The 25,753-nt window shown below is 38.4% G+C and overlaps 1 protein-coding gene and 1 pseudogene across 2 annotated transcripts in view; both read right to left on the reverse strand.

Annotated features, from left to right (window-relative positions):
• PDE7B (phosphodiesterase 7B) overlaps window positions 1-25,753 on the reverse strand; it is a 462,623-nt gene that overhangs the window by 90,400 nt on the left and 346,470 nt on the right. For both annotated transcript variants that reach the window (XM_020987127.2, XM_020987130.2), the window contains one exon: window positions 14,690-14,773. In XM_020987127.2, coding sequence (XP_020842786.1) covers window positions 14,690-14,773 — 84 coding nt within the window. The remainder of the gene's footprint in view (window positions 1-14,689; window positions 14,774-25,753) is intronic.
• LOC110208917 (small ribosomal subunit protein uS8 pseudogene) lies at window positions 9,219-9,657 on the reverse strand (annotated as a pseudogene).

A 25,753-nucleotide genomic window follows, 5' to 3' on the forward strand; every position in this document is an offset into this window, starting at 1 on the left:
AGCTAGTATAATCATTATTATTCCTATTTCATAACTGATGAAATGGGTTCTAGAAGATAATTATTATCACATATCTAGGAGTTATAGTACCAGGAGGAGGGCTTCTGACTGCAAGTTTTCTGACTTTGTCCACAGGGATCCGAGTCCTTAGAAACTGCATTGGAAACCATGATGCCATAAAAACCAGAGGTCATAGCCTCACATGCTTTTTCCCCAAAATCATGACCCTGTGACCTTCAATCACAGTCCAAGCATACTGCTGGCAGGCCACCAGCAGGAGTTAGATGTCCTAAAGTAGTCCTGACTTATGGGTGTCCCTATCTGAAAATAGGCATTTTGATTGGAAATATTTAAAAGAGGCAATTAGGTGGTGCGGTGGATACAAGTACCCTGGACTTGTAATTATGAAGACCTAAGTTCAAATTCAGCTTCAGACACTTACTAGTTGTATAAGCCTGGGCAAATCACTTAACCTCTGCATGGCTCAGTTCCCTCATCTATAAAAATGGGATCATAATAGCACCTACCTCCCAGGATTGTTGAGGATCAAATGAGATAATATTAGTAAAATGTACTTAATATATGGCTTGTCATATAATGGGCTTTTAATAAACACTTGTTAAACCCCCCCCCCCAACACTTTGCCTTAGAGCTTTTGCTGCTGTTAAATGTAATGACATCAGTCACCCCTCCTGTGGGGATTCCTTAGTCATTGGTGCCACCTTATCCTAATGTCCCTCCACCATTGCCAAAGTTACTCTTAAGTAATAAATTGTAACGGTGCCCAAGTTAATTTGCCTTGCTAGTTGGAAGGATAACATTACCTTTTTAATTTTATTCTCAACTGGCAGTGTGTATAGAGATAAAAAAGGGAAAACTTTCTCTTTTAATTTATAAGTTAGGTTGATGATCACTATACATGCTTTTTACATTTTCTAGAGAGTCTGAAACTAGGGTGACAAATTAAGGAAATCCCTTTTATCTTTCTTAAAAACAAACAAACAACGATGAATTCAGTCAAGGCATATACCGTAACAGAGTCACTGTAGGAGGATGAATCTTATTTTATTTCACAAACTCAAGCTGTTTCAGCTTAATGACTCACTAGTAGTTTCAATTAAGAGAGCACTGCTTGCCATTTTAATTCTCCAACTCCTCTGCCCAAATGCTCCATCCCAGGATGATTCCGACTAGGTCCAGGTTATATCCATCAAATGCTGCACTTCGGAAAAACCCCCATATTGTACTGTGTTTAGGTAGTAATCAAGCTCACTGTGTTCCTCTTATGGCAGAGTGTTTGATTTTTAACCATTTTATAGAACAGAATGCATAGTTCATCATGGAATCTGTAAATTCTAGTGTTTTTTTGTTTGTTTTTTTTGCCAAAGAGAATAAGTAGCTGGTAAATCTCACAACTATGTCAATTTCACCCTTAAGAGTCATGAAAGCTCTTGGTTCAATCTAGCCGTTGATATTATTTTGAGGTTTCCATTGTTACATAAAACACAATGCTGTCTTCATTGGCAAACTATTTGGCAGAAGACTTAAATAGATGGATATCACAAATGCTTTCTGAAAACTTCTTAAATATATACTTTGGGCTAGTTTCAAAGACCATGTTGATAGCACTTCCTAAGAGAAAGAGACATCTCAGACTGTATGTCCTGTAGATATTTTAAATTCAATGTGACCAAAACTGAACTTATTTTCTTTCCCCTCATATGCTCATGTCTTTCTAACTTCCCAATTACTCATCAAGGATACTGCCATCATCCCCATCACACAGGCTTACATACTAAAAGCTATCCCTGACTTCTTGCTCTCTCTTAAGCCCATATCCAGTGTATTGCCAAGGCCTGTTGATTTTATCTTTGTAACATCTGTTCTATATGTTTCCCTTTCTCTTTTCTGTGCCCAGGTGCAGGCCTTCATCACCTCATGACTGGATTATTGCAATTGCCTGTTGGATGGTTTCTGTGTCTTGTCTCTCCCCAGTCCAGTTTATCTTCCACTTAGATTCCAAAGTTATTTTTCTAAAGCACAGGCCGGACCATGTTATATCCTTTTTTCAATAAAATCCAGCAGTTCCTTATCACCTACAAGATCAAATATAAAATCCTCTGTTTGGTATTCAAAAACAAATAACCTTCCCCTTTCACACCCTTCACCCTTCCCTTCCAGCCTCACACCTTATACCTCCCCATGTACTTTGCAATCCAAGATATTGCTCTCCTGCTATTCCTAGAACAAGACACTCTATCCCCTGACCTTATTTACACTGGTTGTCCCTTGTGAAACCTCCCTTTTCATCTTGGCTTCCTCTAAGTCCCAGAGAAAGCCTTACCTTCTACAGGAAGCCTTTCCTGATCTGCCATATTACTAGTTCCTTCTCACTGCTGAGTATATCCAATTTATCCCGTAGTTAACTTCTTCACCCATAGTTGTTTGCATGCTGTCTCCCACATTAGATGATAAACTCCTCAAGAGCGGGGCTTTCTTTGACCTTTCTTGGTATTCTCAGTTCTTAGCATAATGCCTTGCACATAGTAGATGCTTAATGTTTACAGACTGGCTGACCAAGGGTTTTCTTTTTGTCTTTAACTATATGTGTGATTTCATGGCCACAGGATGCTCCCTTTGAGGAATTTCCAATGAAAATCAACACCTTCTTTTCAATTTACAGACTTAAAAAAAGTTGGCTAGAGGACCAATAGTCTAAATTACCTCTCTCCAGTTACATATATAGTAGGTGACCAGAGGTAGGACTTGAACCCAGGTCTTCCTGAATCTTTAAAAAAAATTTTTTTGGAGGGAGGTAATTGGGGTTAAGTGACTTGTCCAGGGTCACACAGCTAGTAAGTGTCTGAGGTCAGATTTGAACTGAGGTCCTCCTGACTCTAGGGTCAGTACTCTATCCACTGTGTCACCTCATTGTCCCACTGTTTTTTTTCCCCTGAATCTGAGACCAGCTTTCTATCTCCTATTTCACGTTGTTTCTCAAACTGAGGATACAAGGGTGAATATAGGATTTTGTTGTAGATCTTAGGCTTACATTTATCTTTAAGCTAGGGTTTCTAAGCAATTCCAATGTTCTGATACTCCAAATAGATCTGGGATCTTAATTATTTGGTTGCTCCCTCTGATAATATAGCTTGCCTCCCATCCATGCCTACCAATCCATGCAGCTCTTGACCATCTCCTCCCATAAATTTATGACAGGCGATCCACCAAGCTTTCAGAGGAGGAGGTGTGGCTTCCTTGATAACATACAGGATGTGCATTGGTTTTTCTTCACTTTTGCAATTTCACTGTGCCATTTTTTTTTCATTCCTACGCTTCTTTTATGACAAGGGTCAGCAAACTACAGCTGGAGGGCCAAATCTGGCCTGCTACCTTTTCTTTTGCATAGCCCGTGAGCTAACAGTGGTTTTTACATTTTAAAATGCAATTTAAATACAATATGGATTCGCCCTGTGGGCTGTAGTTTCCTGACCCGTTTTATGACATTCTGTACACGGCTTCCTCTGTATACTTCCTTGTTTGTAATGAGCTTACAAGCTGCCTGCCACAACATGGCTCCTACCTTTTCAGTTTTATTTCATATTACTTCCCTTTCTGTCCCACTTTCCTGTTGTTGCACAGGACTTTTTCCATTTCCTGAATATTCTCTCTCTCTCCTCTGTCTCTGTCTCTCTCTTTCCCTTGTTGTCTGTCTGTCTCTTTCTCTCACCTCTCTCTTTGTCTTCCCTCATCTTTACCTTGTAGGATGGATCTCTATTTTCTTTTAAAACATGGCTCAGGTTCCACTTATTGTGAGGCCTTTTTAAAAAATTCCTCTCCATTCATTCTCCTATATCTTGAAATTACTTTCTTGTCTTTTGTATAAACTTTATATTTTTACGTATGTGATATAATTCCATGGTACTCTACTAGAGATCTCCTTCCAGGCGGGTAACAACTAATTTACTACTAATCTTTGGTCTGGTCATTCAACCAATTCTGGATTCATATAATTGTACTCTGGCTCAAATGTCTTCATCTGGTTGTAAATGATTCCCCTAATAAAATGTAAATTTCTTGAGGTCAGGAACTTGCTAAGGACAGAGAGACAACATCAGAAGTGTGATCATTGTACGATGAATCATACCTCCTTAAGGGAAGGACTGCTTCATTTTTATGTTGGTATACCCACTGCCCAATATAATGCTTTGCATATAGTAGGTGCTTAGCAAATCTTTGTTGAATGGAATGGGATGAAATTATATTTAGGTGCATGTTTGTATTCCTCCAGTAGAACATATACTCTTTGAGGACAGGTTTTAGTGTTTTCTATTCCCGGTGATTTGCCCAGGGCCTCCTATGTATTTTAACTTAATTAGTGTTTGCTGGATTTAATTAAGTTGAATTATACTTCTGAACCTGAAGTTTAGTGATGACTACATTAACCTGAAAGCCAAACCAGGATTTTGGAGGGCACTGCTGAAAATAGCTTGCAGGGATTAAGGATGATATTATTCCATGTAGTTCTGTCTTTAAAGGTTGAAGCAAAGTCTGTACTGTATGTGGACTGTATCTTGATAGAAATTCTGTAACGTGATGTTATCATCACCTTGTAGTTATTCACACTCAGAAAAAATCACATTACCTTTTCTTTGGTGTCCTCTTTTGTAAAGTCAGGATTTTTACCTGATATTTGGCATTGTGCTTAGTGATTTTTGGATGGCAGTTCTGCTATGAATTTTATTTGAATTTCCAAAGAGGAGAAAGAAAAGCCAAAGCTTCCTGAAGTGTCTTGGATAAATACTTCTTAAAAAGCCAGTCTCCAGTCTCTAAGTCATTTCTCCCTCACAGAGCAAACAAAAAACAACCTAATGTCTTGATGAGAAGGAAAAACAATAAGGGGGAAAATGATTTTTGCAGCTACTACTACAATTACCCTGATACTTATGGGGCCAAATTTACCCTTTGCAATTGAAGTCTTTAAGAGTAGAGAGCCAGAAATCAAGATGAACAAATTGACAAGGAGGGCCAAACAGCCAATTAACTTACTGATGCAAAGCCTCTCTCTGGTTCTAGAGTTTCTGGTTCTCAGTGGCTAATGACGTTTAGGCCCTTAATGCCCTAAGCAGGGGTGCTTTAATTCTCTCCAACCTGATGGCTCCCATCAGGAATATTTCCTTTGTATGTCACTTCCTTTTCTAGGGAAGTAGAAATCTCTCTGACTTGCTCTCAAATGGTTGTCATGGGAACATCTCGATGTAGTCATTATTTGCTCACTGTTGCCAACTATATTAAGTCAGGAGACAGAGAATCAAAAATCAAGAAGTGACTTCTGTAAGTTCACCTGCTTTTCAGACAATTGTGTTTACTCTTTTGTTTCTTCAATGGTTCCACTGCTTCAGCAATACCACAACAGTCTTTTTCCTGCTCTCCTTCCAACACTTTTTTCTCCTTTAAAATGCTTTCTGCTTAGTATAAAGATCTGATTCACAAGGTGTGAAAACTCAGTCTGTCAAAGTAGATCACAACTCCTCTGTATTTTAGTAGAGGGTTTAATGGATTTTCTGTGGTCAAAATGATTTATCATACAATGGTCAGACTTCTTGTGCTGTCCCTCTGTCCTCAGCAAGTTTCTGCCCTCAAGGAGTTTACATTCTATTGGGAGGATCCTTTACAACCAGTTGAAGACATTTGAGCCAGAGTACAATTATATGAATTTGGAACTGGTTGAATGACCAGTGCCAAAGATTAGTGGTAAATTGGTTGTTATCAACTTGGAAGGCGATCTCTAGTAGATTATATCAGATAAGATGCTAGCACTTTTGTAGGGCCCATACTCAAATATTTTCTTGCCTAATCTTGCGCTCCAATGTCACAAACTTCGGGAACCAACATTATCTCCCTAACAGAATGAGGCACTAGAATGAGATGAGTTAAGGTGCCTACAAATAAAGGAATCCAATCATGTCATTGTTCTGACTATACTATACCCCAATACAGCTTTGTATTTGTATTTGTAAAATGTTTTAGCAGATTATAAAACAATCCATTGCAGTTTTGTCTCCTATGTCCCATGCCTTTACTCTTTAACATTTATTACATCATGCTTGGCTTTGATGGATCAAAGTTTTAATCAATTGGTAATTTGATTAATAAGGCTGCATGATGCTAATCTGGAGTCAGAAATCCCAAGTTTCAATCCTGTCTGTGTTACCTATTGCTTATTATTATACCTTGGGAATATCAATTAACTTCTCTAGGTCTCAGTTTCCTCATTTGAAAATTAGGACATTGGAAAAAAAAAAGAAAATTAGGACATTGGATTAGATGATATCTTTCCAGCTCTAAATCTATGGTCCTCTGTGGGTATTGCTTCTTAGGGTGTATAATGCAATCCATCCATGCTTTCTTATCCTGTGTGATTCTTGTTCATACTCAAGTACTCAATGCTCAAATGAATCTCCAATCTCATCAGTTTAGATGTTAGCTCTAATGATGCAGCTGGTAACCCATGTGTGACTGCCCATCCTTTATAACTGTTGCTCAAATCTCTCTCATAATTTTACTCCAGGGGGTCTATCCAACATGCTGGAGGCCTTCCTTGCTTTTTCCTGACATGCTAAAGATACCGGTTGAGCATTTGGACTGTCTATTATCCCTTCCTACATGACCACTCTATCTTCTTTTCCTATCATATATTTTTTCTGATGACATCTTTTACTCCTGTTGTTCAGTTTAATTCTGGGCTCAACTCATTATCCACTGTATTGTATTCTCTGTCCTAGATATATGTACTGATTGCTAAGCGCTATACAGTTGTCCATTCAACTGAAGGTTCCCCTCCCCACTCACTAATTTCTCCAAAAAAGGTCTTTGTATCTCCAGCACTCACCAAGTATAGGCAATTAATGTTAGTTGACTTACTGACTAGCCTTATGCCAAATTTTATCGTTTCTTTCCCCATAACCTATATTGCATCTATCCTATCCACTTCTCTTTATTCACACAGCCACCTCTCTGGTTCAGGCCTTTGTCTCTTTTCACTTGGACTAGCAACGGCCTCTTCATTGGTTTCCCTGCTTCCAGTCTCTCCCTTTTTCCATCCATCTTCCACACATCTGTCAAAACAATATCCCTAAATTATAGACACTTCCCTGCTCACTACACTCCAATGGCTCCTTATAATCTCTAGGATCAGAAAAAACCCTTTTGTCTGGATTTTAAAGCCCCTCACAAGTAGACCCCAACATACTTTTCCAACCTTATTATACATTACTCCCCTTAGTGCACTATAGAGTCTGCTCAAACTGGCCTTTTTGCTGTTCATCACATGTAATGCTTTATTTCCCGTCTCTGGGACTTGGTACTAGCTGTCTCCCATGTCTAGAAAGCATTCCCACCTCATAGCCACTGCTTAGAATCCCTTCTTTCCTTAAAAAAATCTGCTTAAGCACCACTTTGTGAGTGAAGCTTTCCCTGTTCCCCCAGCTGCTGGTGCCTCTCCCCCAGGTACTTTGCATTTACTCTGTATGTGCTTATTTATGTACGTATCATCTCCCCCAGTAGAATGGAAAGCCCATGAGGGCAGAGATTATTTCATTTTTGTTATTTTTGTATCCCTAGTTCCCGGCATGATATCTAGCACATAGTAGATGCTTAATAAATACTTGTCGATTGACTGACTGATTTATTCCAAGATTACCAGCCATGTAGCACCACTGGAAGAGAGTTGGTTTTAAAAAGAGGGGTTTTTGTTGTAGAGAACATCTGGGTTCTTTGAAAATACTTCATGATTTCTCAAATGCTTGCTTCTTTCCTCTTATTCAGTTCTGGGTCCTGCTTGTCCACATCTGTCCATGAAGGACGCCCATTGTTCAGACTATGCTATGCAGCTGAAGGGGATAGTATACATGGTTTGTCCATCAGTACATATGTCAAGAATTGATGTCATAAAATACAGCTGAAGCATAGCTGTCTGGGACCAGAAGAGACGCTTTTAGTAGCACGCATGTGCATGTGCGCACAGACACACATACAAATGTACACACATACACAAACACACACATACCTCTTGCCAAAATTGACAAAGGGTGAATGGAAAGCCAGACTGATCCCTTAAATGCACAAATAGCCTGGTGTCAGTTATCCCTGTAGAACATAATGGAACTTACGTTGTAAATATCGTTTTGTTTTTTTCACGTAATGCACTGGAAATCCTTCCAATTGGCCAATAAAGTGGGAGGTGCCAGAAAGACAGATCGAAGTGAGAAAAAGAGGGGAAAATGCCTCTGAGAAGCTAATCCAGTGATTTAGGTGCTGTCTTTGCCATCATCCTCCTTCAAAAAAAACAACCCAAACCTTGGGAAATTACTTTGGAGTCATAGAACTATAACACTTTAGATCTGGAAACGATCTTAGAGATAATCCCATTTAATCCCATTACTTAATAGCTAGGAACTGAAGGCCTTTGAATTCCATTTCATTTAAACTTTTTGGGTACGTAATCAGTTAACAACTGTCAGTATGAAAAAAATTTTCTTTAAAAGTGAACTTGCTACTTAAAATTAGTCAATACAATAAGCATGATGTTGTAGCCCAAAAAGCTAATAAGGTTTAGGTTGTATTAGTAAAAACTCAAGTGTCCAGAACAGGGGATGAAATAGTTTTATTGACCTCATGAGTCAAGGCATATCTGTATGATTTTGGTCAGTTTGGGATGTCACATTTTGGGAAGGATTTTTAAGAAATGGAGCATATCCAGCAACCAACATTTGTTAAGCACCTACTGTGTGCAACACATTAGATTTGGGCTGAGTGGAATATGAGGTTTTTTTTTATTCACAATCTTTCTCTTCAACTTACAGTTTTCTGGAAGGGAGAGAAACAAATAGCTATACAAATAATATTACCTGACAAATGCATTAGAAGGAAATAAAATAAAGTGATATATGAGGGGAAATGTCATTACCAACCAGAGGATCAAGGAAAGAAGTATGATTGGGTTGGCGAAAGTACTGGAACACATGTCTTGCAGAGGAGCTGGGGATGGATAGATTTCAGAAGAAAAATTAGAATTATTTTGCTTGGCTACTAAGGGTAGAACCAAGGAGCAATAAAAGGAAATTGTGAAGAAGCAGATTCTGATTAGATATGAGGAAAAGCTTTCTAACTGGAGCAGACTGTCTTAGGAGTTAGTGAGTTCCCTATCATTGGAAGTCTTTTTTTCTTCCATTGGAGCATTTTTATTTGTATGTATGTTTTACACCCTTAGAAAAAGAATCCCAGGATTTTTACTCCTGTGTGTTTTCGTCTTGCTTCCTCATGGTCCATGATGCCAGCTGAGGTTGTAAGCACAATGAACCCAAACTGATGGGATGGTAGCAGATTATTCTGCCACCTTTCCAGATCTTTCAATTGAACATCAAATCTGGGGCTGATTACACCACACTTGTTTAATCTGCCCGTGAGGTTCACAACAATTTTTCCTGCTCTGTGATCATCAATGATCTCAAATTTGCCAATGCAACCATGCTTCATCATCACAGTTAAGAACCGGACAATTACTTTACAGCATGGCCTAATGAGAACCTGGCGTTTTCCTCGCTTTTCTGCATTGTTGATGCTTTTGAGAGCATCTGCCAGGATGTTCATATGCATCGTGGTGGCAGCACTGCAAGATGGCGGAAAGAGCCTTTGGAAGTCTTGAAAGTCTAGAGGGTTCCCACTTGTTAGAGATGTTGCAGAGTGGATTTTCACTCAGATTGGATGCTAACTGGATGACCTTTGAAGTCCTTTCCATCTCTGAGATTCTCTGACTTTAAGCATTTACTGATTGAGCAGCATCCTAGGTGCTATGAAGGGGCTTAGTAACTGTAGAAATGGAAGACAGGGTTCCTCAGAACCTGACAATCTAGTTGAAATTGCACAGAAAACACTTTTTAATGAAGTTGTACAGAATATGATCCTTAAAAGACTTAAGACCTTTCTGCCTCCTAAATGAGTTCAAGTCAAGACAGTACTAAATCAACATTCAACTGCAGTGAAAGAGTGATCAGAGTAAAGGTTAATCAAGGATGGCTTCCTGGAAGGATTTAGTTTTGAACTAGTATCAGGAGGTGGTGGAGACAAAAGTCATTGGAGAGGAGCAGAAGGGCAACCTAGGTGGAGGAAATGACCTCTACAAAGAACCAAAGGTGGATGATGCACTTTACTACAGACCTCTGAATTAGGAAGGAAGGAAATAAGCATTTATGAAGCACCTACTATGTATGTGTGAGGTATTGTGCTGAGCCAACAGATATTATCTCAGTTAACCCTCATGACAACCCTGAGAGGTAGGTGCTATTACCATCCCTATTTTATTGATGAGGAAGCTGAGGCAGAGAGAAGTTAAGTTATTTGCCCAGGGTCACACAGATAGTAAGTGTCTGAGTCTGGATTTGAACTCACGTCTTCCTGATTCTAGGACCAGTGCTCTATCCATTGTTGCCACCTAGTTACCTATTAGGGCTCTTGAGGATGATAACAGCATGGTCTTGCTCTCATCGAGTTTATAATCTCATAGAAAAAAAAGATGCAAACATATCCTCACGCATATGTTGTCCTTAGACAACACAGAGGCACACATCTTCCACATAGAGGCAGTTACTTGTACTGGGACCCATAGTGAACTGGGGTTACAAGGACTTAGATTCTATGGGGCAACTGAAATAACCAAGTAATAGGTGTAACAAATACTTTCTATTACTTGTGCCACACTCAACACATCATTTAAATTTAGCATGAAGAGAGGAGCTGAAGAATCCGAAAATAGGTTGTGTATGCCCACTGGCTAATTAGTCACTGGTAGGCCAGCCTGCATTGCTATCATCATGTGCACTGCCAAAGCCTGCCCTCTAGAAGCTTATAACAAACACACACACACACACACACACAAATTACATATATAATATTAAATATACATTACCATATGAATGTATTTTATATTGGATTATCCATAACCTTTTACCTTTATCACCATATTTCTTTTGACTAAATGACTTAAATATCAATGACTGATTTTTAAATTTCAAAATATGAAAATAATTTCAGAGAGCTTTGCAACTACTCATAGTGTACATAATGGAGATTTATACAATTCTTTCATTTATTGCATGTAGTATATTCTGCTACACGTGTTATCAGGCCAATTTTGAAAACCAGGAAGAGGACTGCTTGGTTTTACGTCTAATGGTTTGTGAAGTGTTTGTCAATTTATTTTCTCTCTCCTCCTTTTTTACTCCTCAAAATGGCTTTGGAATGACCAATTCCAGCCATTCTCTTGGCCAGGGGGGCTTAACCTTTTTTATGTTATGGATCTTTTGGCAGTCTGATGAAACCTACTGACCCCTTCCTAATCAAATGCATACACATATGTATGTGCACATATATGTACATACATAAATGCACATAAGTATATGTAATATATAATTATATATAATTACATAATGTGTAATATATATATTTAAAATTCATAACTGAAGGAAATGCTAAATTCTAATTAGAGGTTAGTGAACATAAAGATATAATTTCTTTTCCCCACCCAAGTTCATGAAACCCTCTGAAATCTATTCATGTATTCTAGGTCCCTTAGACCGTTCCAGTGATGTAAGGCTTCTGAGATCACTTATTTTTCATTTGAAGATGAATAGCTTAGAAATATGTGGACCTGTAACTTGATTTATATTCCAAAAAACTATTTTCTGTCATTGTATACTACATAGTCCATATGAATCCATTTGCTGAGAGCTTATTCTCTCTTCTCATCTCACATTCCCTTACTATCTTTTCCTTCATTTCAGTCTCTGATGGTGAGATGGCCCTTCTTCTTGACTAGGTCATCATTCTACACATATCCTTGATCCCATCCCCTTCTGACTTTTTCAGCAGACTACTTTATACCATCTCTTCCACTCTCTAATTTTCATTCTCTGTCTATTAGTTCCTTCTTTGCTGCTTGGAAATATATTCAACTTCTTTTATCCTTTAAAAAATATCCCTCATTAGAAACTATCATATCTCCTAGCTATCATCCTATATCTATCTTTCCCTTCTCCTTGAAAAAAAAAACCCATTTATATTAGTTCTCCCCAATTCCTTTCTTTTCCCTTGCTTTTAAACTTCTATAATCTGGCCTCTAAACTCATTGTCCAACTCAAGCTGCCTTCTTTAAAGTGAACAACAATCTCTTAATTGTCAAATCGAATGGCCTTCTCTAGCTGCTCATCCTTCTTGGTCTTTATTTAGCATTTGACCCTGTCAGCCGCCTTATCCTCCTGGATGTTCTCTTCTTTCTGGTTTTCTTTCTCTCTTGGTTCTCCTTTTACCAGCCTGATTAGCTCCTTCTCAGCCACTTTTTTTGGACTTTCATCCACATTTCACCCACTAACTGTGGGTGCTCTCCAAGGCTCTCTCTTGGGCCTTCTCTTTTCTCTTTAGACTCTCTTCCCTGGTCCTGTGCTTAGCTCTTGTGCATTCTATGATCACATCTATGCAAATGACTCCCAGATTTATACATGCAGCCTTGGTTCCCTACTAAGCTTTTATCCACTGTCACAAATGATGGTTAAACATTTAGAACTGGGTGTCCCATAGGCATCTCAAATTCAATAGGTACAAAACAGAATTTATCATTTTCCTACCAATCCTTTTCCTCTTCCCAACTTCCCTTCCACTGTCAAAGGCACTGATATCCTTCCAGGCACCCTTGCTCTCTCAGCCTCGTGTCATCGTGGACTCTCCTTCACTCACTGCATCTATTCAATCAGTTGATGAATCTTGGAATTTTTTTCTTTACAACATCTCTCCCATATATTCCCTTCTCTACACTCATACACACACCAGAGGCGCTTGACACCTCTCTCTTGGACTACCACGATAAGTCTTCTTTGGTCTCCCTGCTTCAAATATCTTTCTACTCCAATCCATTTTTCAATTCAGCTGCCAAAATAATTTCCCCTAAAACATAGGTCTGACCTTGTCATTCCTCTACTTAATAATTCCAGAGACTCTTATCTGCAGGATGAAATACAAAATCCTCTGTTTGACATTTAAAAGTCTTCATAACCCAGACCAGCCCCTTCCTACCTTTACAAGTCTTCTTGTGTTACTGTCCTTTCCACGTACAGGAGGCAGCAAGGCGGCAGAGTGCATAGAGTGCTGGGCTGGAGTCAAGAAGACCCAAGTTCTAATCTAGTCTGACACTTTAGTAACTGTATGACCCTGGGTAAGTCACAATCTCAGTTTTCTCAATTGTAAAGCAGCATCATAGGAGCCCCTACCTCATAAGGTTATTGTGGGAATCAAATGAGATAATATTTGTAAAATTCTTAAGGCACAGAAGATAGGTACTTAATACATTTTTCCTTCTCCATTCCTCATGCTCTATGATCTGGTCCAGGGGTGGGGAACCTGCTGCCTCGAGGCCATACATGGCCCTCTAGGTCCTCAAGTGTGGCCCTTTAACTGCATCCAAACTTCACAGAACAAATCCCTTTAATAGAAGGATTTCTTCTGTAAAACTTGGACTCAGTCAAAAGGCTTCACCCAAGGATCTAGAAGGCCACATGTAGCCTGGAGACTGCAGGTTCCACATCCCTAATAATTTATATATGCTGTTCTAATTGCTGTTTCTCACACATGACACTGTTTCCCATTGCCATACCTTTGTACTGGCTGTTCCCTCATTCTTGGAATGCTCATAGCTTCCTTTAAAACTGACTCAAGTGCCAAGTCATGGAAGACTTCCCTGTTTCTACCAGCTGCTAGTGCTACTCCCTCAAAAGCTACTTTCCATTCATTTTGTATTTGTCTTGTATATTGTTTTCCTTGTGTCATCTGTCCCATTAAAATGTAAGCTATTGCTTTCGTTTTTTCTTTGCACCAGTTAAAGCAAAACTTGAAATGTATCTACTTCTCCCCTCAAGCTGAAAGTTAAGGTTGGTTGTTTGAGGAAGATGATATTTAAATGTAGAACTATGATTAGTAACCAGTTCCTAATGGAACCGGCAACTGATGGAATTATGAAGTAAAAGCCGAAAACCCAATTGCTTAATCAAAAACAGAGGGGGAAGGAGGATTCCAAAATTCCAAAGGAAGGGGTAGGATGGGGAGTAGAGAGAAGAAAATAGAACTTTTGAGGTTGTCAGAGTGAAGGAAGTGAGTGGGTATGGAGTTATATAAATCAACTATGGTGCTGGAAAGCAAACATGGGCTTAATATCAGAATTTAGTTCAGACAGAGAAGTCAGATTAGTGAAATAGTTTGATGCGTTATCAAAGAAAGCTATGGAATGTCTTCTCTGCAGGATTTTAAAAATGAGAATAGCCTCAAGTCTCTCCAGGAGCTCAAGGAAGTAGCAGTAATAATACCAATCTCTTATGTTTACTTAGCATTGTAACCTTCTCAAGCAATTTGACATTTGATATCTTATTTAATCCACACAACAACTAAGAATTAGGGTAGGGTAATATTATTGTTAAGAGTAGGAAACAGACACAATAAAGTTAGAGGCTGGGTTGGGAGGAGATATATGGAGAAGGAAGGAAGTTAGGGACGGAAAGCATTAGAAGATTTTTGAAGTTCAGAGGAAAATTATGATTTTTTTTTTAACAGAAAACCTCTTTCTTTCCAGGTATGTTTAATTACTCACTGTTAAGAATGCGGAAGTCAATGAATGGGTAGGAGCCACGGCGTTCCGCAGGAACCCCTGTCTGACCTCCTACTCGTACATCTCCTAGAAAACAGAAGATAAATGTTTGAAAATGCTGCCAAGTGCATGCTCTCTCACCCTACGAATATTCCAACTCATCAGGTGAATGGTATTAACACCAGAGGCCAAAGAAGCCAAATTCAAACCATAGGGTCTAGAGAGTGCTATGTACAAAGAGACATTTATTAAATACTTTTGATGATGATAATGGTCCCCAGCAAATAATGATGATAGCAGTCCACACAATCCTTCAGCTAAATAGAACAAGTACTATTCTCTCCTTTTCACAGATGACGAAATGGAGGAAAGAAGTGAAATCGGAATTTGTTTCCAGGTCTTTTAACTCAAAATCCAGTGGTCTTTCTACTCTACCAGACTTTCTCTCTACTGGAATGTTAGAGTAGGAAACAAACACAATGAAGTTAACAAGGTGTGCCCTGAACATTCCAGTCAGCTACAAAGCCTTCACCAGCTTTGCTCCTCTGTAGTGTCATAATGGTAATTCATCTGAAGTGTTCTGAAAGAGTGCTGTAGCTTGTACTTTTCACTTTTTATTAAAATTCACATTTGCTCACAATAGTATTTCTTTTAGGTCTGATTTTTGATAAATTGATTTTCAGCTAAGGTTTTCTTCTACCCCCTAGTTGACATCCTTCCCCTTCTCCAAAGTTCTGCTCAGTTCCCCTTAGGCTCTTCCATAACCAAACCAATAGAAATAGCAGTAGAGGACCCAACAGTGAAAAAAAATTAGGGTTGCCACTGTTCTTTGTTAAAGTATCTTATAAAAAGAGATGTCTTCATGGAGCTAAGAAATATGAGGCAGAGAGCCAGATTTTTCTCTATTATGAATTTACTATTTGTTTCAAATTTGTATTGTCTTTAAATTTATAATTTAATCCTTTATATTGGCTAAATAGAGCATTTCACATAATGAACCAAAAGAGGAACAGGAACTGGACTTGGGATTTCATTTGTATAGAAAACTCTTGAGCAAGGGAACTGCTACCAATGCAGACTAGCAACTTCTTGTATTTAAAGAGTTAGATATCTCCATAAAACTCAGTGACATGTACAGGGTCACACAGCCAGGTCTTCTTGACTCTCTTGTTCACTCAGCCACACCCTCTCCTAAAGAAGATATAATAGCTTATGGAAAACAGGACAAAGCAAAGGGTAAGGGCAAGTGGAAAAGTCCATATTACTTTTACTTCTGAAGAGAAAAAGGTGTCTCTTTGGGAAACCTAAGTGAATAGCCCTAATAAATGGGGAGGAAAATCATGTTAACCTTTGAAAATTACTTGTGTTTCTGACCTATGATTTCATCTCTCTAGGGAACTCTTGATGTGGAACTTACCCCAACTGATAAAAAGCATCAATTTGTATGTAACTTAAAGTCTTACAGCACTGACAGGGGCAGTAAGATTTTAAGTCATTCATTCAGCATTTATTAAGTGCCTATCATGTGTTAGAAAAAGATTGCACAGCTAGTGTATGTCAGAGAGACAGTCTGAATCTAGGTTCTTATTACTTCATGGTTTGGCCCCAATCAGCCACTTGAGTTTGCCTCATGTATATATGTCCTGTGCATATATATGCACATACAAATACACATATATGTACATACACACGTGTATGTACATATAAGTATGTCTATATAAGTATGTCTATATGGAAGATGACAGGATATGTACATATACACATATATACACATATGTATCGTCACCAAATATACTCTCTGTACAGATTAGGGCAGAAGAATTTCTTCCCATCTAGAACAAACATAATACCTTTCCTTCAGATTAGCTTAAATCCCCTTTATGAGTATTGTCTTTGCTGTTTCCAATAGAATGAGGCAGAAGTGGCTCAAGGCCTTCCTCCAATTGCAGATATAATTTGAGAAACAGGGAGAGCAAGTCGATTTTTTTCACTTAGCCTTCTCTACTCTGTACCTATATCACATAAGACATACATTAGAAACTTTCTAGACTCATCCTCTTCAGCAGCCACATTGCCATCTTGAGAAATCTCTGATGTGAGGATCTCTACTTCTGATTGGTGACTCTCTTTCCCCCAGGACAATAATTTTAAGAAAGACCCATGACATTCGTCATTTCACTTGCACCTGACTTTTGTCCCAGAATCTTTCATCTTCATTTGTCCCTATGTGGTTACCTTTCTTCTCTTCCCAGATTCTTACTTGTATATAAATTGCTTGAGGGTAGGGATTGTCTTCCTTGATTGTATACGTAACTCCAGTGTTTAGTACAGTGCCTGACACATAGTAAGCACTTAACATATACTATCTATCTATCTAGCCAACTACATAGCTAAGTGGATAGAATGCCTAGCCTGGAGTCAGAGAGACTCATTTTCCTGAATTCAAATCTAGCCTTAGACACTTATTGGCTGTGTGACCCATGTCAAGTCATTTACCCCTGTTTGCCTTAGTTTCCTCATCTGTAAAATGAGCTACAGTCAGGAGAATATGAATACCTATGGTCAGTAAATATTTTCCAACTTTGGGGTTTTTGTTGTAGTGTATTACAGGTAAACTCTTACCACTTATGGGCTAGGTCCGTACAGTAAGCAATAAAGAGAAAAAAATTATCCTCCAGTGTTCTGGTAATTCATACATAAATAGGGAAGAGGAGACAGTGCCTGTATTCTGAATCAATGGCCAACTGCTTGCTTTCCTTTAGCCAAACAGGTATTTTAAATTTTTTAAGATGAACCTTTCAATAGCATTTCTACTTCACTGAAGGGTGTCTAATATTCAAAGATGTACTCTTCATCTGGTCTGTCTACTGTATCATCCTTTCACACAGTATCTTCACCAAAACAATGCCAAATGGACATGAAGAGTCAGACATGACTGAAAATGACTGAACAACTATCTATCTATCTATCTATCTATCTATCTATCTATCTATCTATCTATCTATCTGTCTGTCTATCTTCTCTCTATTGACCAAGTATTGTTCATTGTCAGATTGCTTCTCAAACCTTGATGAATTCACGGTTGAACATTTGAAGTATACACTCTATTCCATCAGCTTAAAGGTATTCCATTACTTTGGTTTGTGCTCTTATGTGCATTCTCCAGCACATCCAGGCACACTCATTTTGTCTCTTTTGTCCTGAGTAAAATATTATTTTTTTTTTGTTAGCAACTAAATATTTCCCCAAGTTGTTACTACCTGACTTTTTTCCCTTTGTCCAGGAGGTCCTTCATCAATAATTCATAAATACCTCTTGGCTTGAATTTAGCTCTTTATAATAATTTAGCTTAAAATCCTTCTTCAGGAATCCTTTCCTGATTAAAAATAACTAGAATTAAAATTAATTAAAGCAAAATTCAAGTGGGTTGCCTTTTATCATTTTAATATGGAAAATTTTATGGGAGGTAGTACAATGATGTGGTGGAGGCAGCTAGGTAGCTCAGTGGATAGAGTACTGGGCCTGGAGTCAGGAATACCTGAATTCAAATCTGGCCTTAGATGCTTATCAGTTGTGCAAGTCATTACACAATGGTGGCAAGTCATTTAACCCTGTTTGCCTCAGTTTCCTCATCTGTAAAATAAGCTAGAGAAGGAAATGGCAAACCACTCCAGTATCTTTGCCAAGAAAATCCCATGGACAATATTGATGTGATATGGCCCATGGGATCACAAAGGTTTGGACACAACTGAATGACTGAACAACAACAAAGTATGATCTAGTAAAAAGAGTACTGAACGACAAGCTAGGAGATCTGAGTTCTACTTCTAGATTTGCTAGAACTTGCTATGTGACCTTGAACAGGGCAGGCCAAGAGAATTCTGTGCCTCAGTTCCTGCATCCGTAAAGTGAGGGGGTTGAAAAAAGTTTCTTTATGTCTAAAATGAGCAAATTGGTTCTCTAACATTCTAGGACTTCATTACCAAAATTTAAATGAAAAATACCATTTACTGGTTATTTGTATCTCTCTTCACTTTATGCACAATCTCATTATTTTGTGTCTAAATAATGAAAGTTGACTTTATACATGAGAATTTAATCCTTCCTATGTTCCCTGTGTATATGCATAAGGAAGAAAATGATTACACATGCATACATAAACTATGCAGACAGAGAAAGAAATTGGGTTGTTATTGGCTCCACTGTTCCTATTGAGCGTGAGTTTTGTTTGCTTTTGGTCAACAAACCAGTCATCAATTCAGTACCATTTCTGGAATTCCATGAATATCATTCCTACTTACATCCTTGATGATTCCAGGGCTCAAGAAGATGGCTATCATACATATGTTTCATTAGTTAATCAACCAATAAATTCCTGTACTGATAAAGAAGAATAATCATCAAGAAAGTATCTTCTGATTTTTACTTTTAAGTAAACAATGGAAAGCAATTATAAGAATTTATATTGAACCTTCTGTTAATGGATTATACATAACAGAACCCTAAATTAAATTGAACTTCCTTTTGAGATCCTTTTTTAGGATAATTAGACAAATAACAACAGACACCATGATATTTCACTGATTCCATGATGTCATCATTCTAGGTCCTACCTCCTTGCATGTCTTTTCATCTCATGTGATTTTGTTCAAAGCCCTTCTATAAATTTTCTAGAGACAATTCACCAACTGTATTAGAGGCCTGTCTCTGGTGGTTTCAGTATCTTTGAGCTACCAGTATAGCATCCTTTAATCAAAGATTGTAGATCAATCAAGAGATCAAAGGAACTTGGGAAAAAGTCCAAGAAGAAGGAGAAAAACCAGGATACAGTAATGTTGCAAAAACCTAGAGATAAGAGTGTATCAAGGAGAAGAGGGTTATGGACAGTGTCAAAGACTATAGTGATGTCAAAAAGGATGAGGACTGACAAGAGGCCATTAGATTTGGCAATTGAGAAATCATTTCTTTTTTTTAAGAGAGTATTTTCATCTAAATGATGAAGTTGGAAGCCAGATTGCAGATTGTCAGGTACTGAATGAGGAGAAAGGAAATGGCAACAGTGATTCTAAAATGGTCTTCTCAATAAGTTTAGCCACAAAAGGAGAGAGAGGGAGGGAGGGGAGGAGAGAGAGAGAGAGAGAGAGAGAGAGAGAGAGAGAGAGAGAGAGAGAGAGAGAGAGAGAGAGAGAAGACAGACAGAGAGAGACAGACAGAGAGACAGACAGAGAGAGACACACAGAGAGAGAAAGAGACAGACAGAGAGACACACAGAGACAGAGACAGAGAGTGACTGAGTGAGGGAAGACAGAATGTTAGGGTTGGATGGATCAAGAGAACAGGAGAGACATAAATATGTTTGCAAACAGAAGGGAAACAGCCAGTAGAGTGGGAGAGATTAAGTGAGAGGGTAGATATGATAAAGGAATCTGTTGGAGAAGATGGGATGGAATGGGATCCCTGTAAAGGGTTTTGCCTTGGCAAAGAAAAGGGTCACTTCTTTGTGTGTGATAACTGGGGTGAAGGAGATAGTGGCAGAAGGCATTTGAGTGATGTGAGGTGAGGAAGACGGCAGAAGAGGAAGCTCCAGCAAGTGGCCTCAATTTTTTTCAGTAAAATATGAGGCAATGTTCTCCACTGAGAGGGTATGAGAAGGAAGACCATGGGAATTTTAAGAAGAGATGAAAAGGGTTCAAAAAGCCACTGTAGTGAGTGGGATAGTTAATTAGGGAAGTATAAAAGCATTGCCTTGCCATAGTTGAGGGCCCAGTTGAGATTAAGTAGCATGATTTTGTAGTGCAGCTAGTCAATCAGCAGTAGGGCTTCCTGATTTTCTCCAGCTTTGTTCAGCAGCATGTAAGTAAGAGCAAAAGCAGTGGATGGTGAAAGTAATCTAAAGGTGAGGCTCAGCAAGGTAATATTGGCAATAGGATAACGGGCAAGGGACTCCAAAGATAAAGACAGTGAAGAGTAAAATCCTTCTGTAAAGCTTTGCAAATGCATTTGTATTTTAAACCAATGATGCCTTTATCTGCACTGTGTCCCTGTTAAGGAGTTTGCTCCTAATTGGAGCATTTGTTTGTATCAGTTAAACATCCCAAAGAATGATAGTAATATTCATGATTTTTACTTTTGCCCATTTCACATTTCCAGTAATCTCTTTCATTTCTTTGTCCAAAGTTACATTTTTCCAAGATAATTTTTACTATTCTCTATTGTACCTTTTGCACGAAGTATCAAAGTATATGTTGCTTGAATCTGGAAAATCTTGTTAAGTACTTCAGAGAATTCCTCTACTTTTTCATGTTCTTCCATGAACATTGGCACATAAACTACCATTATTTTCATGGTGGTCTGTTACATTAATTATGGGTATTATAAGGCAAGTGGGCAAAATATCCCATAAAATGGTGTTTTTTATTTCTTGTGGGTCCACAATGCAACCAACTTCTCCTTAGTAACCCTCTGTAAGGAGAACTTGTGAGGATTTAAATTTAATTTTAAATTTCTGTTTAGTTGTACTTCTTTATATGTTCTACTTTTATTTATTGCAAAAATGTCAATATAGATCTGGTTTTGTTCTTTTAGATGTGTGTTGATTTTGAATAACTGAACAAAATTCTTGTATTAAGAAGACTCTCACACCAGAGGTATGAATACCTATAGACCCTATTAAGGGGATCGATAATGAAAAGAATGTTTATAGATGGTCTAAAAATTATGTGATTTTTAGCTTACTTTATTCCTTAATATGACACTATAATTTTCCTAAAGCATAAGTCTGACTATGTAAATCCCCCCAACCTCACCCCTACTCAACGAACCCCACTGGCTGTCTATTGACTTCAGAATCAAATACAAACTTCTTTGTCTGATGTTCAGAGGCCTTTATAATGTGGTCCTCTCCTACTTTCCAGTCTTCTTACACCTTACTCCCTGCTATGTACTCTTTGATGCAGTGACACCAGCCTTCTTGCTCTTCTATGAACAAGACACTCCATCTCTTGGCTCTGGCCATTTTTTTCTCACTGTTCCCCATGCCTGGAATGCTCTGCCTCCTCATCTCTGCCTCCTGGCTTCCCTTAAGTCCCAGCCAAAATCCCATCTTCTACAGGAAGCTTTACCTAAACCCTCCTAATTCTAGTGCTTTTCCTCTCTTAATTATTTCCAGTTTCTACTGTATATAACTTGTTTGTACATATTTGCATATTGTCTCTCCCATCAGATTGTTAGCTCCTTGAAGGGAAGTACTGTCTTTTGCTTCTTTTTGTGTCCCCAGCACTTAGCACAGTGCCTGACATGTAGTAGGCATTTAGTAAATGTTTATTGGCTGACTGACCATCACTGTGGAAGTAGAATGGTATTTCATAGGACTGAGGAACACTTTGTATTTTATGGATTTGGTGGATTTCTGTGGCTATAGTGATTGGTCAGTCACATGGAGGACAGACTGGTGGTAATAAACCGTGGCAAGGCTGATACTAAGACAACAGATAGTCTGGTCCCAAGCCCAAACTCAAAACCTTTCTAGCTTGGAAAGGCTTGCAATCTGCAGGCATAGCTTAGATTTTGAAAACCCAAGGTCACCTGCCACAGTGAGCTAACATGGTAGAAGTTTTGTGTGCTCCTACTGATAGTGGTGCATATACCAATATGCAAATATAATATAGTCATTTCTGCTATAACATGACATGTGTTCCTAAAAATTACTGTACTATGCAAAATTGCACAATAAAAACCACAGGGCCTAGGGGAAAAATGGGATTGGGAGCACACCACTTCCAAGCCATTGAAGTTTCTTTTATTTTTGTGGCATTGTCTTTGATGGTCCTCAGTGTGGATTCCTTTATGCCTGTTGCTCAGGAGATATCACATGTTGTCTCATTCCTTTTAAAATGCTTTATTATTTTAAGCTTCTCCTCAATACAGAACGCTTTCCTTTTGCATACGCTGTGTGGCATTTTTGAACCAGGACATTTAGACATGTTTAGGACATTGAGTGTTTTTTTTTTTAAATAAGAGAAGTTCACAAATGTGAAAGAATAGCAAAGCACAATATTGTAGGATAACACAGTAAACTGAGGTAGCTGGTAGATGTTTGAGATATTTGTGTGTGTGTGTGTGTGTGTGTGTGTGTGTGTGTTTGCATTTTGTGTATTCCTATGTAATTTGGTTCATTTGGGTGCAGTAGTTTTCTACGTTTCCCTAGCATTTCTTGTGGACAACATTGTACATATGCTAACATGAAATTCATGTTTTGCTTAAGTTGCTCCCTAATATGTGAATTGCATTGGAACAAATTTGCATTTTCAAAACAAGTGTTATGTAGACTTGACTTTATAAAATAAATATATGTATGTACATAACAATAACACCCTGGATTTGACACAGGGTTAATGTAGAATTTTGTGTACCTTCTGCATTGCCACTATTGATTCATTCATTCATTCAATTCAACATTTACTCCTATTTTCAAGTACTGGAAGATGATTATTGTTTTCCAGTATTAATCCTGAGGCACTGAAAGGTCCCAGTTTCTTAAAATACTTTTGTTTACTATTCCTTACTAAGTGAACTGATACATTCATTTATTAAACACATTTTTATAAAATGGCTTCTATCTTCAAAGAACAGTTTGGGAAAGATTTTTAAGAGCAAAAGTTGAAAAAAAAGTTTTCTGGTAATGGTAACCTGGTTTTCTGGGCGCGAACAAGAAAAATGAAATTATCTAGAACTCCCTGTCATGCGAACATTATAGTTTATCAAGATTTTATTGTATGAATAACAATGCAATTGCCTTCTAAGCAACAGTTTTGCATTAAAAAATGCTTAAATGTCTCTTTATTTTCTTTCATGAACCATCTCTGAATATCTAAGTACCTTCAACAACCCCAGAGACTGGTGTTGCTTAGTAACAACTGTTTACATCTGCCTCAGTTTCCTCATCTGTAAAATGGGGATAATAATAGCACTTCCCTCCCAGGACTGTTGTGAGGATCGAATGAGATAATAATTGTAGAGCACTTTATCACAGTGCCTGGCACAAAATAAGCATTATGTAAATGTTACCTATGATTACCTAAAGAAGCAATGGTTGCTGAGTTGATATCCAAATAGTGAGACAAGTGGTATTGTACGGAAAGGAGTTTACTGGCTCACCTTCACAGCTACCCATCTATTTATCCAAGGCACTAGATCCAAGCTAAACAATTGTTCTGAATATTCATTAAACCCTTGTTTTACTTAAGTAACTTTTTCTGGCAAAAGGAAGGTTCTGTGGGAGCAGGATAGGAAGTGTTGACAGCCCAAAGTCATATCCTCAGCCTCTACTTATTGTGTTCCAAAATCAAACCAACAGCAGAAGAATTTTTATTTTGAAAGGGCTGCTTCTCTCTTGCCTGTTCAGGCTGAAGACACAACATAGCACCCTGGGATATTTAACGTTGCAAAGACATACAGAGAACTGCATTTTCACAAGAGCCAAGAACTGGAGGCAGCCTCTCAGCTTCCCAGGGGACATATTTCCTGCATGGATCTATTGCCCACTTGGCATCTCACTTTGTCTCTGTTTAATAAAAGCCTGTACTAGGTAACAGAAGTTTATGTGGCTTCTTATGTAACTGTCAGCAAGGGTGGAGACTGTGGCCGTGATGACAACTTACAGTTGCTGAAACATCAGCCACATGACAAGAACCAGGATCTGGCTATAACCATGGTGTCAAGGTCATTTCAGGGTGGGGAGAAGGGGTGAGAGAGAGCGAGAGAGACAAACCAGTGACTACCGTGTGCCAGCTGGGTTTGCCTAACGAAGAAAGGTAAAGAGTTCTTCAAAATAAACTGGAGATAAATCTGAAATTCAACATGGGGATATCCATTAAGGATCGAGGAAAATAAGATAGTGGTGGTAATGTCAGGGAGATGAAATCACACAAGAATGGACAAATGTGACGGAAGCTGAGAGGTTCCCAGGAAACAGATTTATTTGAGCTTTACATGCCGGTCATTGATTTCACAGTCATATCCTGTAAGTTGGAGACACTGATGGACAGATAACCCAGGCCTCTCCTTTTCAGGCTAGAATTCTATATGCTACATGGTGCTATTAGGAGGAGTAAATGAGATAATATTACACAAAGTGCTCCACAACCATAGAGTATTACGTAAATGTAAGCTATCCTTGTAATACATGGCATTTCCTAGACTGACAGCTTTGTAAATTCTAGCTGGTCCTTTCCCAAGGCCTGCAAAATGATCTCTTCTCTCTTATCTGGTCTACCCAGCTAAGTTAAAGTGGAGGGCTGTATAATTTAATTGTCTGGTGAATTTATAGGTTAGTTTAGTCAACTGGTTCAGATATTTGAGACAGAGAATTTGAGGACTATGATTTCTCCTAGTATTTAAATAGGTTGATTAGATTGCCCTAAATTCACCAGATAAACAATCTCCTTCACTTTGGTGAGCAGGCCCCACCACTGAGGATTATTTATTGAACAAGCTGAGTCTAAAGCCTCAGGTCTTTCTGTCTGATTTCATCAGTGCTGTACTCCCAGGTTCTCAATGAGAGCTCTGTGTGCAGTAAGAAAAACTACGTGCCTGTAGCACAGAGCCTACTCTATTGGGGATAGGAACAAAATAATTTTCTAGCATGTCAAATGTTTTTTTTAAAGTACTTAAAACCTTCCCTCCCCCATTAATATTGGTTTAAAATCAAACACAGATAAAGGAAACACTTCACAAAGTTAAGAAAGACTGGAGACCATAGAAAATCATCTTGAAAGCAGTATCTTGACTTATTAAATCCTGCAGTACAAATGGTTTTAAGTGCATTCAGGGTCAGATATATGGGTTAGGCCATGAATCAGAGAGAGCTATGCCCTCAAATGATACAGACTTTTTTTTAAAGCCAGGTAGGGAGGATTCTGACTCAGACTGGAGCCCATAGGTCCCCTCCCCATCCCCCTTTCCTTCAGTGGATGGTTTTTTCCAGAGGGAAAATGAGAGAAAAATAAGCCTCAATCACTGGGAGTGCAGGAGTCTAATAAAAAAAGATATTGAACAAAGAGCAGTAGG

The sequence above is a fragment of the Phascolarctos cinereus genome, unplaced genomic scaffold (assembly GCF_003287225.1).
Source record: "Phascolarctos cinereus isolate Bilbo 61053 unplaced genomic scaffold, phaCin_HiC Scaffold_5;HRSCAF=322, whole genome shotgun sequence".
Classification (NCBI taxonomy): domain Eukaryota; kingdom Metazoa; phylum Chordata; class Mammalia; order Diprotodontia; family Phascolarctidae; genus Phascolarctos; species Phascolarctos cinereus.